The sequence below is a fragment of the Coenobita brevimanus genome, chromosome 105 (genome assembly GCF_032717465.1).
Source record: "Coenobita brevimanus isolate Jiangsu-jjx chromosome 105, ASM3271746v2, whole genome shotgun sequence".
Taxonomy (NCBI): domain Eukaryota; kingdom Metazoa; phylum Arthropoda; class Malacostraca; order Decapoda; family Coenobitidae; genus Coenobita; species Coenobita brevimanus.
In genome coordinates, this window is record NC_137058.1 from 8,412,398 (window position 1) to 8,431,470 (window position 19,073).

At 44.0% G+C, this 19,073-nt stretch overlaps 1 protein-coding gene across 1 annotated transcript in view; it reads left to right on the forward strand.

Moving 5' to 3' along the window:
* The window catches only part of LOC145416348 (nucleolar protein 11), a 395,109-nt gene that overhangs the window by 293,324 nt on the left and 82,712 nt on the right, over positions 1-19,073 (forward strand). Inside the window, exon 9 of the mRNA XM_080285346.1 lies at positions 16,500-16,660. Within this exon, the coding sequence (XP_080141472.1) occupies positions 16,500-16,660 (161 nt within the window). The remainder of the gene's footprint in view (positions 1-16,499; positions 16,661-19,073) is intronic.

Sequence of the window (19,073 nt, forward strand, 5' to 3'; positions counted from 1 at the left end):
CAGATGAGATTAGGAGTGCTGACTAGTGTTGGACATTGGCAGTACTGATAGATGATACAAGCCCCCACTTGGAAGCCTGGGTGAATTCAAAATAACACAGAATCACAAAAGCGACGCCCCACGGTATGATCCCTTGCTCCCAAGCGTCACGAAAGTGACGCCCCGCGGTTAAGGGGTTAACACCTAACTGCTGTGTGTCGGTCGGGACTGCACTTGTTTTCACGCCTCAGTTTGAAGTGGCTACCATTTGATTTTGTCACCAAAGGGTAGGGGAGACTCCTGGCACCTCATGCAAGCATACTTCAATCTTCTTTGTGACTTGGCCAGGTGCTGAACAGTGTTTTTCTGTTACATCTCATCTGATCCCATTCCCCCCCTGCTTGAACCCTTTGCCTTATCCACCACTGCCAAGCCCCTTTCCAAGGGTACTACGAAAGGGCTGAGTGATAGTTCTTCATGGTGTGCCTTGGACACCAATGTATCCAGTTTAGGCTATCTAGTAGTGGAGCAGTTATCACGTTGAGAACGAAGCCAAATTCGGGGCCATGCACACATGCATGAACACACCCTGCATTGACATGGCCACCTGCACACCTGGGGATGGCCTTTCATTCGCAAGAATAAGAGTTGGTGAGTAATATGGTTTTTAATATGTCTCCCTAACTGCCACTCCTTCCGAGATATTAAGGTTTGAAAACAAGCAGTTTTGAGAACATTGGCCATACTGAGAGGATGATGGTAGTATAAATAGCCTGGCATCAAGGGGTTAAGAGTCAGTTCTTAGTCCACTCCCGTTCATCATATATATATCAGTGACATAAATGTTGGCCTTTTTAAGTGTGATAAAGTTTGCAGCTGACATCAAGCTTAGGGCAGATGTGAGCAGTCTTGAAGGGATTGAGAAACTCCAGGGCGGACTTATGTAGGTTAGGGGAATGATTTGAGACATGACAAATGCCATTTAACTTACAGCCATATTCCTAGATCTTCGTCATTGTCGTTGTCATGGTGTTGTCATATTTCCAGAACGTTTGTCTTCACTCGTTCCATATGCATACAGTAGCATAGTATTGGAACGATGGTAAATTTCTTCGCTAGGGGGTTTCCAGGCAAAGCTGCACAAATGAAAGTTAAAAGCGAGTATTTGGAAAAAAAAGTATTCTTAAGATTCGGTTTACATACATTGTACTATATTACAGAAGAAACATTAAAATACCATTTAAGAGGGCCATTGTAATACTGTATTTTTATGCGAATGTAAATATTTTTTAGATGAACTTTATTCTTTCCTAGTCTTTTTGCTTACGGGCAACTTTACACTCCCTCTTCTATCATTCCATCATTCTTTCCCTGTCCTTCTGCCTGCGGGTGACCTGTTCTGTCCTTCTTTCCTTCATTCTTTCCCCTTCCTTCTGCTTATGGGTGACTCAGCACTGAGTAACGAGGCAAATGGTTTCCTGTACACCAGAAAGTCATTTACTATGCTGGGTGGTAACCATATAACCAAATTTGGGGACCTGGTGGTTTAGTGGGTAATTATGGTGCTCAAGTCAGATTGAGCCTTTGGAGGTTTATATCCAAAGGGTGGTTGTGGTTTATTGCTCACGTAATGCCACTCAGGGATGAGTGAGGCTGGTCACTCTCATCGTAAATGTCAGGACCAACTTGCCTAGCCCTGGGCTCCTATGCTCTGCATGGGGCAATGTAGGATTGGATGATGGATGGATGGATGGATGGACATACTTGGGCTCATGAATTGTGAGACCAGACACACATCAACACCATGCTGATTAATCTCATGGGAGAATTAAGGATTATCAAAGCAATTTTGAAATTAAGTACAGTACCATCTCTGCATTCAGATAAGGTAAAATGGCACAATATTATTATAAAAAAAAAAAAGCCACCAGCATGCTTCCACAATGAAGGGCAAGGTGAAATAGGAATGTAGCACCTTATGCAAAATTATTTTCATAAACTATCCCGTACAGTCCCGCAATTTTTTTTTTTTTTTTTTCACTGCTTTTTCAACTACAGTATTACCTTTAGGTAATGTGGCCATGTGGAGAGGATGGAGAGCAAGAGACTGACGAGGAGAATGTATGTGAGTGAGGTGGAGAGGGGGAGAGGGAAGGAGAGGCCAAGGATGAGATGGAGGGATGGAGTGGAGAGGTATATGAGAGAGGGGGGTTTGAGCTGGGAGCAGGCAGTGAAATGGCGGGGGACAGGGTGATGTGGAAGCGATTTGTTTGTAGCCACCCCTAACGGGATTAAGGCATCTGGCAATAGATAGATATACCTTTAGGTAAAGATTAGCCATGCATGGAAGCATACAATCCTTTCTCATATCCTTTGACAAATGCAAAAAGCCTTGGTTTAATCACGCTTGTTCTAATGCTGTCCACAACAAGGAGAGGGCCTATAAAAGGTACCAGAGCCAACCCTCCCCTGAATCACATCTTTTTTATAATGTTCCTGCCCGAAGTCATGCTAATTCTGTTCTTCGCTCTTCTAAAAATATTTTCATCCATACTCAATGCTCTCAACTCTCCAACTCAAATTCTTCCCGCTTCTTCTGGCACCTTGCCAAAAACCTTTCTAACAACTTTACCTTATCATCCTTCCTTCTTTTCTACTCTGATGGCTCTGTAGCTATTGATACTACTGATAAAGCAGATCTCTCCGCTCAGACTTTCTCCTCCAGTTCCACCTTAGACGAATTCGGTGCTGTTCCTCCATCACTTCCCACCTCCGACTTCCTCATGGCTGACATTAAAATTTCTTCAGCTTATGTATTTTCTGCCATCACTGACCTCAGTCCTAACAAGGCATATTGGCCTGATGGGGTTCCTCTTGTTGTCCTCAAGAACTGTGCTTCTGTGCATACACCCTGCCTAGGTAAACTCTTCTGCTTTTGTCCATCAACTTGTACCGTTCCTTCCTGCTGTAAGTTTACTCTTATTCAGCCAGTCCCAAAGAAGGATGACCATTCCCAGCCCTCTAACTATTGCCCAATTCATCAGAGAAATTACCAATATGCCGGGAATCGAACCCGGGACTCTCAGGTGAGAGCCAGGCAGCATACCACTACACCACGACCAGGTAAAAGTTAACTCACGTTGTCACAATCTTGTAACCAACGTCCCTCCGCCCCCCACTGTGGGCCTGAAGAGGATGAGTTAACCCCCTGGCACTCGGGCAAGTAGATGCTTTTAATCTATCCCAAACACTTATTGGTAATTTCTCTGATGATTTTTCCTGTGTAAAAAATACAGGTTCTCTCTTCATTCTGACTTGCCGTAAGTGTTTGGGATAGATTAAAAGCATCTACTTGCCCGAGTGCCAGGGGGTTAACTCATCCTCTTCAGGCCCACAGTGGGGGGCGGAGGGACGTTGGTTACAAGATTGTGACAACGTGAGTTAACTTTTACCTGGTCGTGGCGTAGTGGTATGCTGCCTGGCTCTCACCTGAGAGTCCCGGGTTCGATTCCCGGCATATTGGTAATTTCTCTGATGATTTTTCCTGTGTAAAAAATACAGGTTCTCTCTTTATTGCCCAATTGCTTAAACATCCTGTGTCTCAAAAGTTTTTGAGTGTATTCTTAACAGGAAAATTTTAAACATCTTTCATCTCACAACCTTCATTTTGATTGTCAGTATGGGTTCCATCAAGGATGCTCCACTGGCAATTGTCTTATATTTTCAGACTTGTGGTCATCCTCCTTTCAGGACTTTGGCGAAAGCTTTGCCATTGCATTTGACATCTCAAAGGCTTACGGCTTAAATCTTTAACCCGTGGATTGCACAATTACCTTTTTCTATCTCACCCTGTGGTGTATGAAAAGTGAAGATTTTTTTTTTTTAGTTTTTGTTTAATATAAACTTGAAAATAAACATCCAGGGCATCATCTGATAAAAAATAATAATTCTCTCTCCGTCTTTGTGTGGCGCCATGTGTAACTTTACGTAGGGGAATAGTAAAAAAAAAAAAAAAAAATTTTTGTTTATTGTAAACAAACTCTCCTCTTATGGTTTCTATCCTGTCTGTGCCTTCATCTATAGCTTCCTTTCTGGTCATTCTATAGCAGCTGTTGTAGATGGCCATCATTCTTCTTGTAGATCTATCAACTGTGGTGTTCCTCAAGGCTCTGTTCCATCGCCAACTCTCTTCCTTTTATTCATCAACGACTTTCTGAGCTGTACATCTAACCCTATCCACCCGTATGCTGATGACTCCACCCTTCACCTTTCCATTCAGTTCCCACAACATCCATCTAATTAGTTACTTCAACAAACAAAGGATGAGGCTGTGGCACACCTAATGTCTGGCTTGGCTCGTATCTCTGACTGGGGTGATAATAATCTTGTTGTTTTTAATGCATCAAAGACTCACTTTTTACACCTAGCAACCTGACAAAATCTTCCACAGGCATACCCACTAATGTTTAATAATATCCAGCTTAATCCTGCATTATCCTTGAACATGCTTGGGGTTTCATTCACTCGGGACTTATCTTGGAGGATCATATTACATCTCTTGTACAATCTGCTTCCAAGAGATTAGGTGTGCTAAGCCAATTCCGTTCCTTCTTTACTCCTGCACAGTTGTTGACTTTATACACGGGATTAATTCGCCTCTGTGTAGAGTACAACTGTCATGTGTGGGGAGGCTCCCCACATAAAGCTCTTCTCATTGGGGTGGAGTCAAAGGCTTTTTGTCTCAACTCTCCTCCTCTTCCTGGCTTCCTTCAACCTCTGTCTCTTTGCTGCACTGTTCCATCTTTATCTCTTTTCTATTGCTACTTCAGTGGTCACTGCTCCTCTGAACTGTCTGCTTGCATCCCTCCACCTCTACGACAGGCGTGTAGCATCCGTCTAGCAACAAACTGTCATCCCTTTTCTGTCCAACTCTTTAATGCAAGAGTTAACCATTACTCCCAGTCCTTCATTTATGCAACAGGTCAACTCTGGAACTGTCTCCCTCTGTCTAATATTTTGCTTGCTATGATCTCTAGTTTTTCAAACACAGTGTGTCCAGGCATCTCAAAATGATTGGATCTTGAATTTGGGTCTGTCTTGTACTTTGTTTTTTTCTTGAAAGTAACAGTTTGTGGGCTCCTGGCCTTTGGTTCCTTCTTCATAGCATAAAAAAGAAAAGAAAAATACACCAATCAGCCTGACAGAATCTTCCGCTGGAGTACCAACTAATGTTTAATAATATCCAGCGCAATCCTACATCATCCTTAACCCCGAAAAGACAGGTGTCCGCATATGCAGTCCAAGGGAACTACGACCTAAAAGACAGGTGTCTGCATATGCAGTAATGCCCCCCCACCTCCCCAAACCCACCCCACCCCCCTAACATCACACCCAAACACCATCTGCCACCCATCTCCATCCTCCCCCCCACCCTGACTCCTTGCCCTCCCCCCACCACCCCCCACAACCCCATCCCCAAATCCCCACTGCCCCCCAGCTCCCTCCACCATCCCCCCAAAACCCTCCACAGTCCCCTACCACCCCTAACCCCCACCCACCCACCATCCCTACTCTCCCCATCCCCACCCCCATCCCCCATGCCCCCCACAATCCCCAATCCCCCAACCGCTTCCCCACCACCCCCCACTCCCCCCACCATCCACCACCATCCCCCGTCCACCCACCACTCCGTATCCCCCACCCTCTACTGCCCTCCCCCTAGCCCCCCACCACCCCCAACCCCCTACCCTCCTCCACCCCCACCCCATAACCTCAAAACCCCCACCCCCCCAAACCCCCCACACCCCCAAACAACCCCACCCCTCCAATCCCCACCACCACCCCCACTCTTTTCCCCTGCACCCCCCCTCCCAACCTCCCACTTCACCCCCCCAGCCATCACCCCCCCAGCCATCACCCCCCCAGCCATCACCCCCCACTCCCATCCTACCCCCACACCCTTACCCTGCACCTCCCCCAAGCACTCAGTCCCCATCCCTGCACCACCCCATAAACCCCACACCCCTCCACACCTCTCCCCCCACAAATCCCCCACCATATCGCACCCACCAATTGTGCTTGTCCTGAGCGTATGTCGAAACATTACGATGCCCGTCTTTTAGGGATTAAACATATTTGGGGCTTCATTCTCTTGGGATTTATCTTGGAAAGATCGTAGTACGGTTCATCGGAAAGATCATAGTTCATCTCTTGTAAAATCTGCTTCCAAGAGATTAGGTGTGCAAAGCCTACTCTGTAACTTCTTTACTCCTGCATAGTTGTTTATACATGTGTTTTATTCACCCCAGTGTAGAGTACAACTCATGTGTGGGGAGGCTTCCCTAATACAGCTCTTCTCAACAAGGTGAAGTCAAAGGCTTTTTGTCTCATTAACTCTCCTCGTCTTACTGGCTCCCTTCAACCTCTGTCTCTTTGCCACCCTGTTGAATCTTTATCTCTTTTCTATTGCTGTTTCAATGGTCAATGCTCCTCTGAACTGTCTGCTTGCATCCTTCAGCCTCTGCAACGGGATTGTAGCATCCATTTAGCAACAAACTCTCATTTCATTTCTGTCCAGCTCTCTAATGCAGGAGTTAACTGTCATTCCCAGGCCTTCATTTATACAACAGGTCAACTCTAGAACTGTCTCCCCCTGTCTATATTTTGTATTTCCTATGATGTCCAGTCTTTCAAACGCAGTGCGTGCAGGCATCTTGAAATGAACGGATCTTAAATTTGTCACTCTCTTGTACAGTATTGTGTATTGTTTTTGTTTTTTTCTTGGAAGGGACGTTTTGCAGACTCCTGGCCTTTGCTTCCTTCTTCCTTGCATTAAAAAAAAATAATATTAATCTTTATCAGTCATTTAATTTGGGCATCTGATAACCTCCTTGGAAGAGACAGGCTAGGATAAGTTTGGTTATGTTTAATTCGGTTCAAATTAGCCTGTATGGTGTTTAACCCCCATTTGGAGGGTAACATCTGTACACTTCGCAATGTGGCAGCTATGGGGCCTCCGGGTGACGTCTACAGTATACACACAAGTGTCTTCCCACCGCTGTTTGAACCGACCGCCATTTCATCTTGCCACCAAAGGGTAGGGGGGGAGCCCCTTCATAGCACACAGGCGAGAGTTAGTCTGTCCCGTGCTTTTGCCAGGTGTACAACAATGTCTTCTGGTTCCTATATGTCTGATTCTGTCTGGGCCACTTGTAGCCAATTGCATCATCCCCCCCCCCCCATGCCAAGTCTTTTTCCAAAGATACTTGAAAAGGGCTCAGTGATAGAACCATAAGGCATGCCTTGGATGCAACAGTGTCTAGTTTATCTACTAGTAGAGAAGTTATCACGAGAGCAGAGTCATAGTCCATGCCACAGGCAGATGCATGAACACGTCCTGCTCTGGCAGTGAAAATTAGTTCTGTTCCTCACATCATTACTCATCAGTGCAATGACCTTGAGACCTGGGGATTCTTTCATTTGCAACAGGAAGAGTTGGTGAGTAAAATGGTCGTTAATTTGTTTCCCTAAGTGCTTTACTTTCTGAGATCTTAAGGTATGAAAGCAAGCAGTTTTCAGTGGTTTCTGGGAAATTACCCATAGTGAGGTGATGACTGCATTGAAAATAGCCTGGTGTTTGGCGGTTAAATACCATTGTAGCATGGCTGTGGTGAATGTGGAATTTTAAAAAAATACCATCTATAAATATCATAAGCCATACGTTGCTCATTAGTGTGTCCAGCTTTCTTCTTACTTTTCCATTATTGTCAGACTAAACCAAAATAAATGTAACCTAACCTGCCATGTGGAAATAGGTGGTGTGGCTAGTCTTTACATATTTTAAGCTCAGGGAGGTAGGTAAGGATATGGTAGGTGGTTATTTGAGGGTACACTGTGCAATAGATGTTTCATATGTATGAAATGTGTAAAGTTATATACTGTATTATATTAATCTAAGTTGTAATTGGCCTCTATCTCCTTTATTAGATTAAGCAAAGGTCTATACTGGCTCTGTCAGAGAGGAAGAGCTCTGTCCTTGCTGGTCATCCCAATCAGCTAGGGTTTGTTTACGTCAAGTAGCATACGAACTAACATATTATATATCTCATTTATATAAATAGCTTTTATTATATAATTATATGATCTTCACACATACTTTTTATGTTTGAATGCTCTTATCTGTACATCTATAAAATGGTAAACAAACATCAGAATCTGAATCTGGGTCTGAACTAATGCAAGAATCACATTGGTTGCTAGCACATATACAATCGTTCTGACTATGGCTTTGGAAGGCTTCCCAAGCATGACTAGGAAAACTATGACAATGAACACCATTACAGCTGATGGCTGTGGTAACAATATGAAGACGATGACAGCGACGAAGGTCTAGGAACATGGCCTTTAGAGAAATGCAAATTGATGCATATTAGCCATACAACTCCCTGCTCCTGCTATTCATTATATGAGAGAATTTTGAAGATGACTGACTTGGAAAAAGACAGATGTATTGATCAGTAGTGACCTAAAGTTTTCCAAACAGTGCATTCAAGTCAAGAAAAAGGCCCTGAAAATGCTAGAGTACATCCAGAGGCAATTTTGTTATGGGAATAAAGAGATTGTTCTTACACTCTATAACTTCTTCACCCATGGATTGCAAGCCACAGCTCAGACTGGGAAGCGCTGCATTGCAAGCCACAGCTCAGGCTGTGCTGAGTTCAAAAATTTCATACAAAAGTTCCCGTCACAGTAGGCACCTCCACCCGTACACAAACTTGTGCATGGCACTTCGCAAAGATGGAGAGAGAGATTTTTTTTTTCCCCCCACTAGGTGATGCCCTGGATATTTATCTTGAAGTTTATAAGAAACAAAACTTTTTTTTTTTTTTCTGCACACCATGGGGTGGGATAAAAAAGGTAATTGCGCAATCTGCTGGTTATTATGGGCACTTCTGGAGTACATTGTGCAGTTCTGGTCATCTACACCTAGTAAAACCTAGGTTGACTCTGAGTTATTTGTTTTAATAACTCAGAGTCAAATGGCCACCCCTTACGGGATTATGGCATCTGGCAATAGATAGATAGATAGACTTGAAAGAGTTGAAGCTAGTGTTACAAAACTTATCCCAGCCATCAGGAGACTGAGTTATAAGGATTGCCTGAGAGCTGTGTAACTTTTAATTAGGAGCTCATGGACTGTGAGGTCATCTCATTGAAGTGTGTCATTTCTAAATGGGATTCACATGACACATCCCTGTTTTAAACCAACTTTCAAAGAGAAAAATTCACTTAGTTCACCATCCACACGAAGGCTGCAGTGCGTGTGGATGGTGAACTAAGTGAATTTTTCTCTTTGAAAGTTGGTTTGAAACAGGGATGTGTCATGTCTCCATGGTTGTTCAATCTGTACATGGATGGGGTAATAAAAGAGGTACAAGGTAGGGTAGTGGATGTTGGAGTGGCCCTGGTGAGAGAGGATAGTGTTTGGAAACTCCCTGTACTGTTGTTTGCAGATGATACTGTGTTGTTGAGTGAAGACGAAGGGGAGCTGCAAGGCTTGGTGGATGAGTTTGAGAGAGTGTGTAAGAAACGGAACCTAAAGGTGAATGTAGGGAAGTGTAAAGTGATGGTCTTTGAGAGAGGTGAAGTTAGTGAATGTACAGCGAGGTTGGATGGTGAGGAATTGGAAAATGTGAGTACGTTTAAGTATTTGGGTAGTGTGATGAGTAAGGATGGAGGTTTGGAGGGTGAAGTGCTTGAAAGGGTGCAGCAGGGAAGAAGGGTTGCTGGTTCCTTGAAAGCAGTGATAAGAAGCAGGGAAGTGAGCATGAAAGTGAAAAAGTTACTACATGACAGTATTGTGATACCGACTCTAACGTACGGAAGTGAAGCTTGGACATTGTTGGAAGGACACAAGTCAAGAGTGAGAGCAGTGGAAATGAGTTATTTAAGAGGAGCCTGTGGAGTCACGTGGAGAGACAGGCTGACGAATGAGGATGTAAAGGAGCGTTGTGGTGTGGATGTGGATGTGATATGAAGTGTTATGAGGAACACACTGAGGTGGTTTGGCCATGTGGAGAGGATGGAGGGTGAAAGACTGACGAAGAGAGTGTATGTGAGTGAGGTGGAGGGGGGAAGAGGGAGGGGGAGGCCGAGGATGAGATGGAGGGATGGGGTGGAGAGGTATATGAGAGAGGGGGGTGTGAGTTGGGAGCAGGGCAGTGAAATGGCGGGGGACAGGGCGACTTGGAGGCGATTTGTTTGTGGCCACCCCAAACGGGATTGAGGCGTCTGGCAATAGATAGATAGATAGATAGATTCATAATCTTGACCATAGAAAATTATTTAGCCTTAAGACAAACCCAACACTCATTTGTGGTTGGAAGCTGGAATTGAAAAGATTTAACACCAGCATGTGTGAAAAATTTTTCACATACAAGATCTGCTTCATGTGGAACAGACTTCTTGAGGATGTTGTTAATAGCACTATGGTATGAGGAATGTGGAAAGGAAAAGGGTACTCGAATTTGGGGAGGCAATGAACATGATTGTGTGCAACACTCATTTTAGGAAAAGGGAGAGTAAGTTGATTACATGTGATTCTGAGAGATATGATAATCGTTTTTGTTTCGTTTTCGTTTTTAAAGGCTCCAACATGCTTGCATTTGTCAGCCTTGGTCACCTAATGGCAGCTCTCAACACTGCACGATCCATTGCAGCCTCCCTGTTCAGTCCCTTAACCCTGAGGTCACACTTAACGACCTCGTCCCATGTCTTTCTCGGTCTACCCCTCATAACCCCACCCCCAGTATTAACACTTCTCACCTTCCCCACCCAATTTCCATCCCCCATCCTCTCCACATGCCCAAACCATCTCAATCTACCTCTCCTCATCACAACACCAATACACTCCAGTCCCATCCTACCTCTCAACTCTTCCATCGTAAACCCAGCCCCTCCAGGCCTTGGACGCAGGGACGCACCGCACATCCACCTATTCATTGTCATTTCTTTACGTCTGAGCCGGCGAATATCTTCCTCCTTCACTGCCCGGGTCTCACTACCATACAGCATTACTGTCTATCTATCTATCTATTGCCAGACGCCTCAATCTCGTTTGGGGTGGCCACAAACAAATCACCTCCAAGTCGCCCTGTCCCCCGCCATTTCACTGCCCTGCTCCCAACTCACACCTCCCTCTCTCATATACCTCTCTACCCCATCCCTCCATCTCATCCTCGGCCTCTCCCTCCCTCTTCCCCCCTCCACCTCACTCACATACACTCTCTTCGTCAGTCTTTCACCCTCCATCCTCTCCACATGGCTAAACCACCTCAGTGTGTTCCTCATAACGCTTCCTATCACATCCACATCAACACCACAACGCTCCTTTATATCCTCATTCGTCAGCCTGTCTCTCCACGTGACTCCACAGGCTCCTCTTAAATAACTCATTTCCACTGCTGTCACTCTTGACTTGTGTCCTTCCAACAATGTCCAAGCTTCACTTCCATACGTTAGAGTTGGTATCACATACTGTCATGTAGTAACTTTTTCACTTCCATGCTCACTTCCCTGTTTCTTATCACTGCTTTCAAAGAACCAGCAACCTTTCTTCCCTGCTGTACCCTTTCAAGCACTTCACCCTCCAAACCTCCATCCTTACTCATCACACTACCCAAGTACTTAAGCGTACTCACATTTTCCAATTCCTCACCATCCAACCTCGCTGTACATTCACTAACTTCACCCCTCTCAAAGACCATCACTTTACTCTTCCCTACATTCACCTTTAGATTCCGTTTCTTACACACTTTCTCAAACTCATCCACCAAGCCTTGCAGCTCCCCTTCGTCTTCACTCAACAACACAGTATCATCTGCAAACAACAGTACAGGGAGTTTCCAAACTCTATCCTCTCTCACCAGGGCCACTCCAACATCCACTACCCTACCTTGTACCTCTTTTATTACCCCATCCATGTACAGATTGAACAACCATGGAGACATGACACATCCCTGTTTCATTAAACTCCTAACATATGCTGCATACAAAGACCCCTTAGCACGTAGGGAGAGTCCTCTCAATGTCAGGAGAGGCAAGAGCTCCCTGAACTTCTTCCAACCACTTCTCACCCTAGCCACCTCCAGCACACAACATGTCTCCCAAATAACAAAACTCTTCCACACACTCAAGGGACTCACCAGCAAGTTCAATCCTTTCACGTCTGACAATCTCCACCTGCTCACCCCGACACGCCGTACACATAAAATCAGCATTATCTGGCAGTCTAGCTCTGATACCACTACATCTCTTATGCACCCATTTATCACAAACACCGCACAAGATGGAATTACTTCCCACGCTTTTGTGGCAAACTGCACATGGTCACTCTCCCTCGTCTTTGACAGTACCACCACCAACCTTAGATATCATCACTTTTGTTTTATCTGCATTTACCCTTAAACCCTTGTGCCCCATACCATCTCTCCACTTCCTAAACCTTTCCTCTGCCTCCCTTTCGTTCTCTGCAATCAACACCAAATCATCAGCATATAACAACTCCCACGGGAGTCAGTTTCCAAAGTCATGTGAAAGGGCTTCAAGTACCATGATAAACAACATGGGACTCAAGACTGACCCCTGATGCACACCAACATTCACGGAAAACTCATCACTCAAATCTCCATTCACTCTTACCTGGGTGTGAGCACCCACATACATAGCCATAACCACAATATTGACTATTTCATAGCCAGGAAGGCTGATAGGAGGTTGGTGAGGAATGTTATAGGGAATGCAGCAACACAAATTACTGACATGTGATGTAATCCTTAAGGAGCAGGTGGTGAAGAAGAGGACATGTGCACCTAGGAGGAGAATGTGGAAGTTGAAAAACAAGCAGTAAGGGATTCCTTCTATAATGAGATGAGTAGAGTAGTTGCTGAACAGAGAGCTGTTGAGAGAAGTGTTAATGAACAGTACAGAGCCCTCAGGAACAATATTTGTATGTCTGTCAAGAATACTCCCCCAGTATCCCTGCTTGTCGTAAAAGGCGACTAAAAGGGTTGGCGGAGGGTTAGTGCCCCTCCCCGGAAAACAACTAACTAAAAAAACAAACAATAAGCCTCGGACAAGGACTGACCAAACGTTGACGACCAAGGACCGGACAAAGGACATTGCAATTGGAACGTGGAATGTAAGAGGAGCAAATGATGAGGTGAAAGAGAGAGAGAGATTGTCCAGGTGCTTGAGGATGCGAAAGTGGATGTATGTGGAATAACTGAAACAAAATGGAGAGGAGAAAGTGTGAGAGAATGGGAGTACGGATGGGGTATATGTGCAGGAGTAGGTGGGAATGAGAGGGCAAAGGAAGGAGTGTGTATAGTTGTGAGTAAAAGATGGAAGAGGAGCATAAGACAGTATGGATCAGTTGGATCAAGGATTGTATGGGTAAAGTTGAAAGTTGGAATACAAATGTGGGCGATTGTGTGTGTGTATGCGCCAACGCAAGATCGTGCTAGAAGAGTGAGAGAAGAGTTCTGGACAAATGTAGAAGTATGCATGGAAAAGTTTGGAAGGAATGATAGAGTGTTTTTGATTGGTGATATGAATGGTAAAGTTGGGAATGTGAAGGTGGATGGAATAGTTGGTGAGTGGGGTGTGCCTGCTGAGATAGATGAGAATGGGAGTACGTTAGTGGACATTTGTGCTGGGAGGGGGTTGGTGATAGCCAATACCCTCTTCAGGCATAAAATGATCCACAGGTATACATGGCGAGTGATGCGAAGGGTGGGTGGTGAATTGAGTGAAAGGAAGGCAATGATTGATTATGTGTGTGTGGATGAAAGGATGCGAAGATGTATATTGGATGCAAGAGTTTATAGAGGTTGGGGGCATGGACTTTCTGACCACTACTTGGTGGTGGCCAGAGTTAAAGTTCAAGTAAGATGGAGGAATAGAAGAAGGGAAAGACGAGAGGAAGGAGTAGTTGCAAGGAGAGTGGAAAGGTTACAAGAGGATGAGAAAAAGGCAGAGTATAAGAGAAAAGTGGAGGAACGATTGGGCAAATATGAGTTGGAGCAGATGGGGGACGTGGAAGGTGTGTGTAGAATATTTACAGAAGAAATATGTGCAGCATGTGATGTGGTGTGTGGAAGGAAGAGAAGACGGAGGGGGGTGCAAGGAACAGCGTGGTGGACTGAAGGGGTGAAACGGGCTGTGGCACAAAAGAAGAAAGCATACAATGAATGGATGAGAAATAAGGACGTGGAAGAAGTTGAGAGGTGGAAGAGAGAGTTATATGTAGAAAGGAAGAGAGAGGTGAAAAGATTAGTAAGAGAGAGTAAGAAGAGAGTGGATGAGGAATTTGGAAGGAATTTGAGTGTAAAGTGGAGGGACTGTAAGAAAATTTTCTGGAAAGAGGTGAAAAGAGTAAGACAGGGTGGAAGTGAAGTTACCAGGGGAGTGAAAGATAAAAATGGTAGATTACTAGTGGAGAAGGGAGAAAAAGTGAGCAGATGGAGAGAACACTTTAAGGAATTGTTGAACGTGGAGGATGGAAGTAATGCAAGTATAAGTGGCTGGGGAATGGCTGGGAGAAGGAGGGAGGTGAGAAGACAGGAAGAAATCAGTAGGATAGAAGTTGTGGAAGCAATGAAGAAAGTTAAATCAGGGAAAGCCCCTGGAATTGATGGAGTGTGTGGTGAAATGTTGAAGCATGGGGAGAGTTAGTAGTAGAATGGATGTGGAAGATGTGCAGATTGGCCTGGGAGGAAGGTAGAGTCCCGGAGGATTGGAAGTCAGGTATAATTATTCCCTTGTACAAAGGAAAAGGGGAAAAAGAAGTGTGTGGTAATCATAGGGGCATTTGTCTTCTTAGTATAATAGGAAAAGTGTATGGTAGGATACTTATTGACAGAGTTAGAGAAAGAACAGAGAAATTAGTTGGAGAAGAACAGGGAGGCTTTAGGAAGGGAAGAGGTTGTGTAGATCAGATATTCATTCTTAGATCTTTAGTGGAAAAGTTTCTAGAGAAGGGAAAGAAGTTGTATGCGGCTTTCATGGATTTGGAGAAAGCATATGACAGGGTGGATAGACTAGGATTGTGGAAATTGTTAAGAATATATGGAATAGATGGGAAGTTGTTGAATGCTGTGAAGAGTATGTACGATGGTGCGAAGGCTGCCGTGCGTGTGGATGGTGAACTAAGTGAATTTTTCTCTTTGAAAGTTGGGTTGAAACAGGGATGTGTCATGTCTCCATGGTTGTTCAATCTGTACATGGATGGGGTAATAAAAGAGGTACAAGGTAGGGTAGTGGATGTTGGAGTGGCCCTGGTGAGAGAGGATAGTGTTTGGAAACTCCCTGTATTGTTGTTTGCAGATGATACTGTGTTGTTGAGTGAAGACGAAGGGGAGCTGCAAGGCTTGGTGGATGAGTTTGAGAGAGTGTGTAGGAAACGGAATCTAAAGGTGAATGTAGGGAAGAGTAAAGTGATGGTCTTTGAGAGAGGTGAAGTCAGTGAATGTACAGCGAGGTTGGATGGTGAGGAATTGGAAAATGTGAGTACATTTAAGTACTTGGGTAGTGTGATGAGTAAGGATGGAGGTTTGGAGGGTGAAGTGCTTGAAAGGGTACAGCAGGGAAGAAAGGTTGCTGGTTCTTTGAAAGCAGTGATAAGAAACAGGGAAGTGAGCATGGAAGTGAAAAAGTTACTACATGACAGTACAGTATTGTGATACCAACTCTAACGTACGGAAGTGAAGCGTGGACGTTGTTGGAAGGACACAAGTCAAGAGTGAGAGCCGTGGAAATGAGTTATTTAAGAGGAGCCTGTGGAGTCACATGGAGAGACAGGCTGACGAATGAGGATATAAAGGAGCGTTGTGGTGTTGATGTGGATGTGATAGGAAGCGTTATGAGGAACACACTGAGGTGGTTTGGCCATGTGGAGAGGATGGAGGGTGAAAGACTGACGAAGAGAGTGTATGTGAGTGAGGTGGAGGGGGAAAGAGGGAGGGGGAGGCCGAGGATGAGATGGAGAGATGGGGTGGAGAGGTATATGAGAGAGGGGGGTGTGAGTTGGGAGCAGGGGAGTGAAATGGCGGGGGACAGGGCGACGTGGAGGCGATTTCTTTGTGGCCACCCCAAACGGGATTGAGGCGTCTGGCAATAGATAGATAGATTAGATGGATGTGTAGTGCATCCTTTATTGTGAGGCCTGGGGAAGCTGGGATTGCAATTGAAGAGTTAAGAGGAAGAATGGGACTGGAGCGTATTGCTGTTTATATTAAGGAAGGGCAGATTCAGATGGTTTTGGCATGTTGACAGGATGGAGGATGACAGTTGGATGTGGAAGGTGAGAAATGTGGATGTCATGGGTAGAGTTGCCAAACATTATGCCAGTAGCTACACTTAGAATGGTATTATGTGAAACTGCCTGTTAACTTTCTAAATTTTCTTAACTGAACATGTCAAAGGTTTTAACAGCGAGTACATTCATTTTTCTTTTATTGCAGAGGCAAGTTGCCCATTCATCACTGAGAGAGCACATTTTATCAACGGAATTTTGCAGAAGCCTTTCACAGATGACCAGCTAATAAATGACCTTCATAGAATATCCTTCAGTGATGCTCTGGAGCTTATCCAGTACCTTGAGTACCTTATAGCATCAGGCATGGTAAGATGTACTGTACATTACTCATCTTTCTGTCCACTTTAGCTTGGACTAATTACCATCTTTGTCTTGAGTGCTGAACTTGTCAAGAAATTAACACTTAGATATGGTACTAGTCACTAAACAATGGTGTGCAAAGGATATAGAGCTCTTAATTTGCCATTGAACTGTGGGACTTGAGTTGCGTAGTGTTGAGAAATCTCCCAAATTAAATTGGTTGAATTATAATTTATAATAGCCATGTTATTTCCTGTCATTTGTTTAAGTACAACAGTGTGTAGTTTATGTGTGTAAAAAGATACTCCCCGAAGATAGGGTGACACTCCCATGCAGACCCTCGGGTTCAGTTGGAGGTGGGAGAGAGAATGCTCTATAATTCCACCAGCATTACTTTAGCTGAAATATTTGTCCATTTGCAACCTTTATCTCATAGTTCAGTGGCATATGGCAATGTTTTAGCCCTGCATTCTTCACATAACACTTCTTCATGATCAGTATCTTGTTTTAGTTTCACATCATTCTTTAAGATGAAGAGATACCAATTTTAGGTCATGTTAAAGTAGATGAGTGAAATATTTGTTCAGTATTCTCTGGATGTTGCAGGTTAACCTGTTAACTGCTCATGGTGGTTTTTTGGAGGTGTCTGTGGTGCTCAGACATAGGGGTAAAACTGAAATTTCCCAAAGGCCAAATTTTGTCTTAGGAATTGAGAGAATACATGCCAAAGTATATAGTAACGAAATATTAGCTCAATATTTACCTTGGTTAAGCCGTGGAAGAACATCGAAGTGTCTGATACCCTATTGAAATGTATGGTTTTCATTTTCGGTTTTGGTTTTGAAGGCTCCAACATGCTTGCATGCGTCGGCCTTGGTCACCGTGGCACTATATTCGAAATGTGCCCAGGCAGCCAGGGCTGTATTGAGCTGTCGCACTTGGACCAGCCCAGGCTGTAGAGAGCATTAAACGGGTTAACTCTTCCATTGTGATGATGTATTTTTTACCTTATTCTTCATACCTCCAGAAAATTTCATTCACTTACTGCCATGTACAGAACGTGATGAAATTTTTTGGCCTCTCTGATGGAGCCAGGATTCCGTGTGCTTGAATGATGAGTGAACAGAAGTGTGGCCCATTGAATTGGGCAAATTTAGGCTGTTTGGACATTGCTACACCTCACCCTGCCCTAGAGTGGGAAAGGAGGTCCAGATGATGATGATGATGATGACCGCCATCTGGTAAACAGCTCTTGAACTCTCCTCAGATCACTTCCTTATGAATGTACTTAAAACCAGAGAAATGCAAACTACTAGAAAGCAGACAGGGCAAAATACACCAAAGAAATGGAACAACAGTTCGGATTATTAAACAACACATTCTTCACTAACATTGACAGACACACAAAGAAATATAAGATATCGTATTTAGTGCAGACAACCACCACATTCCATGAGGTAACAGAAGACGCCACAACATAAATTTTACACCAGAGATTGTTTGCCCCATAACACAGTGCGACATACTCGGACGTAGCTCCCTTTCCCACACACATGACAATATCACAAGCCTCCAACAAGTACACAGCAAAATTATTAACAAAATCAGAGCTAGGAAAACAGAAAACAGGAAGGCCATTGTAACAAAACTCAGTCACTGTACAGATCCCTCTCGGCTCTACAAAGCACCTAACAGTACGGTATTTTTAATCACAAAGAAGTGCCTCCAAGACCCATGCTGCCAACACTCAGCACATTTCCTCATACAAAGAACAAGCAGACATACTACTATCCCGTTATGCTGGCATTAGTCACCTTACACCTAGGTGCATCGAGTATAAAAACTTATCTTTACTACACAGACGGTTCTTTTCATTTGGCCACAACATAATTCTTTTCATTTCAGAACAGACACATATTAAAGAAAACAAAGAACTTCACAGCCAGAGAGCTAGATGCCAGTAGCAATGTACACCAGAAATATTTAGGACCACACAGCATTCAGGCTTACACAAATATTAGCAATGGGGTGCTACTGAAAAGCTCCAACCTGATAGAGGGCACTGCGGACATTAGTTAAACACATTCCCGTGCTGTTTGAAAAGCCTGTTTCTCTTTGTTTAATATCAACACTGTTGTGTGAAACTGTGAATCACAGTAATGTCATGTACAGGTATACCCAGAGATAAGATACCCCAAGATGCAATACTCTGGTTTAGCAGTGGGGGTAGAAATACTACCATTCCCTCCCTAATGATGGCCAAACCCTGGTTTAACAATGGGTTTTTATTTTTTTTTTTTACAGATTTTGATAATATTTTAAACTTAAATTTTGTGTTTAGGTTGATTTATAAACAGTTCTTAGACTTCATATACGATGGCTCAAAACGAGTCAGAATGGTGTTAGTTTGAAGAGGAAC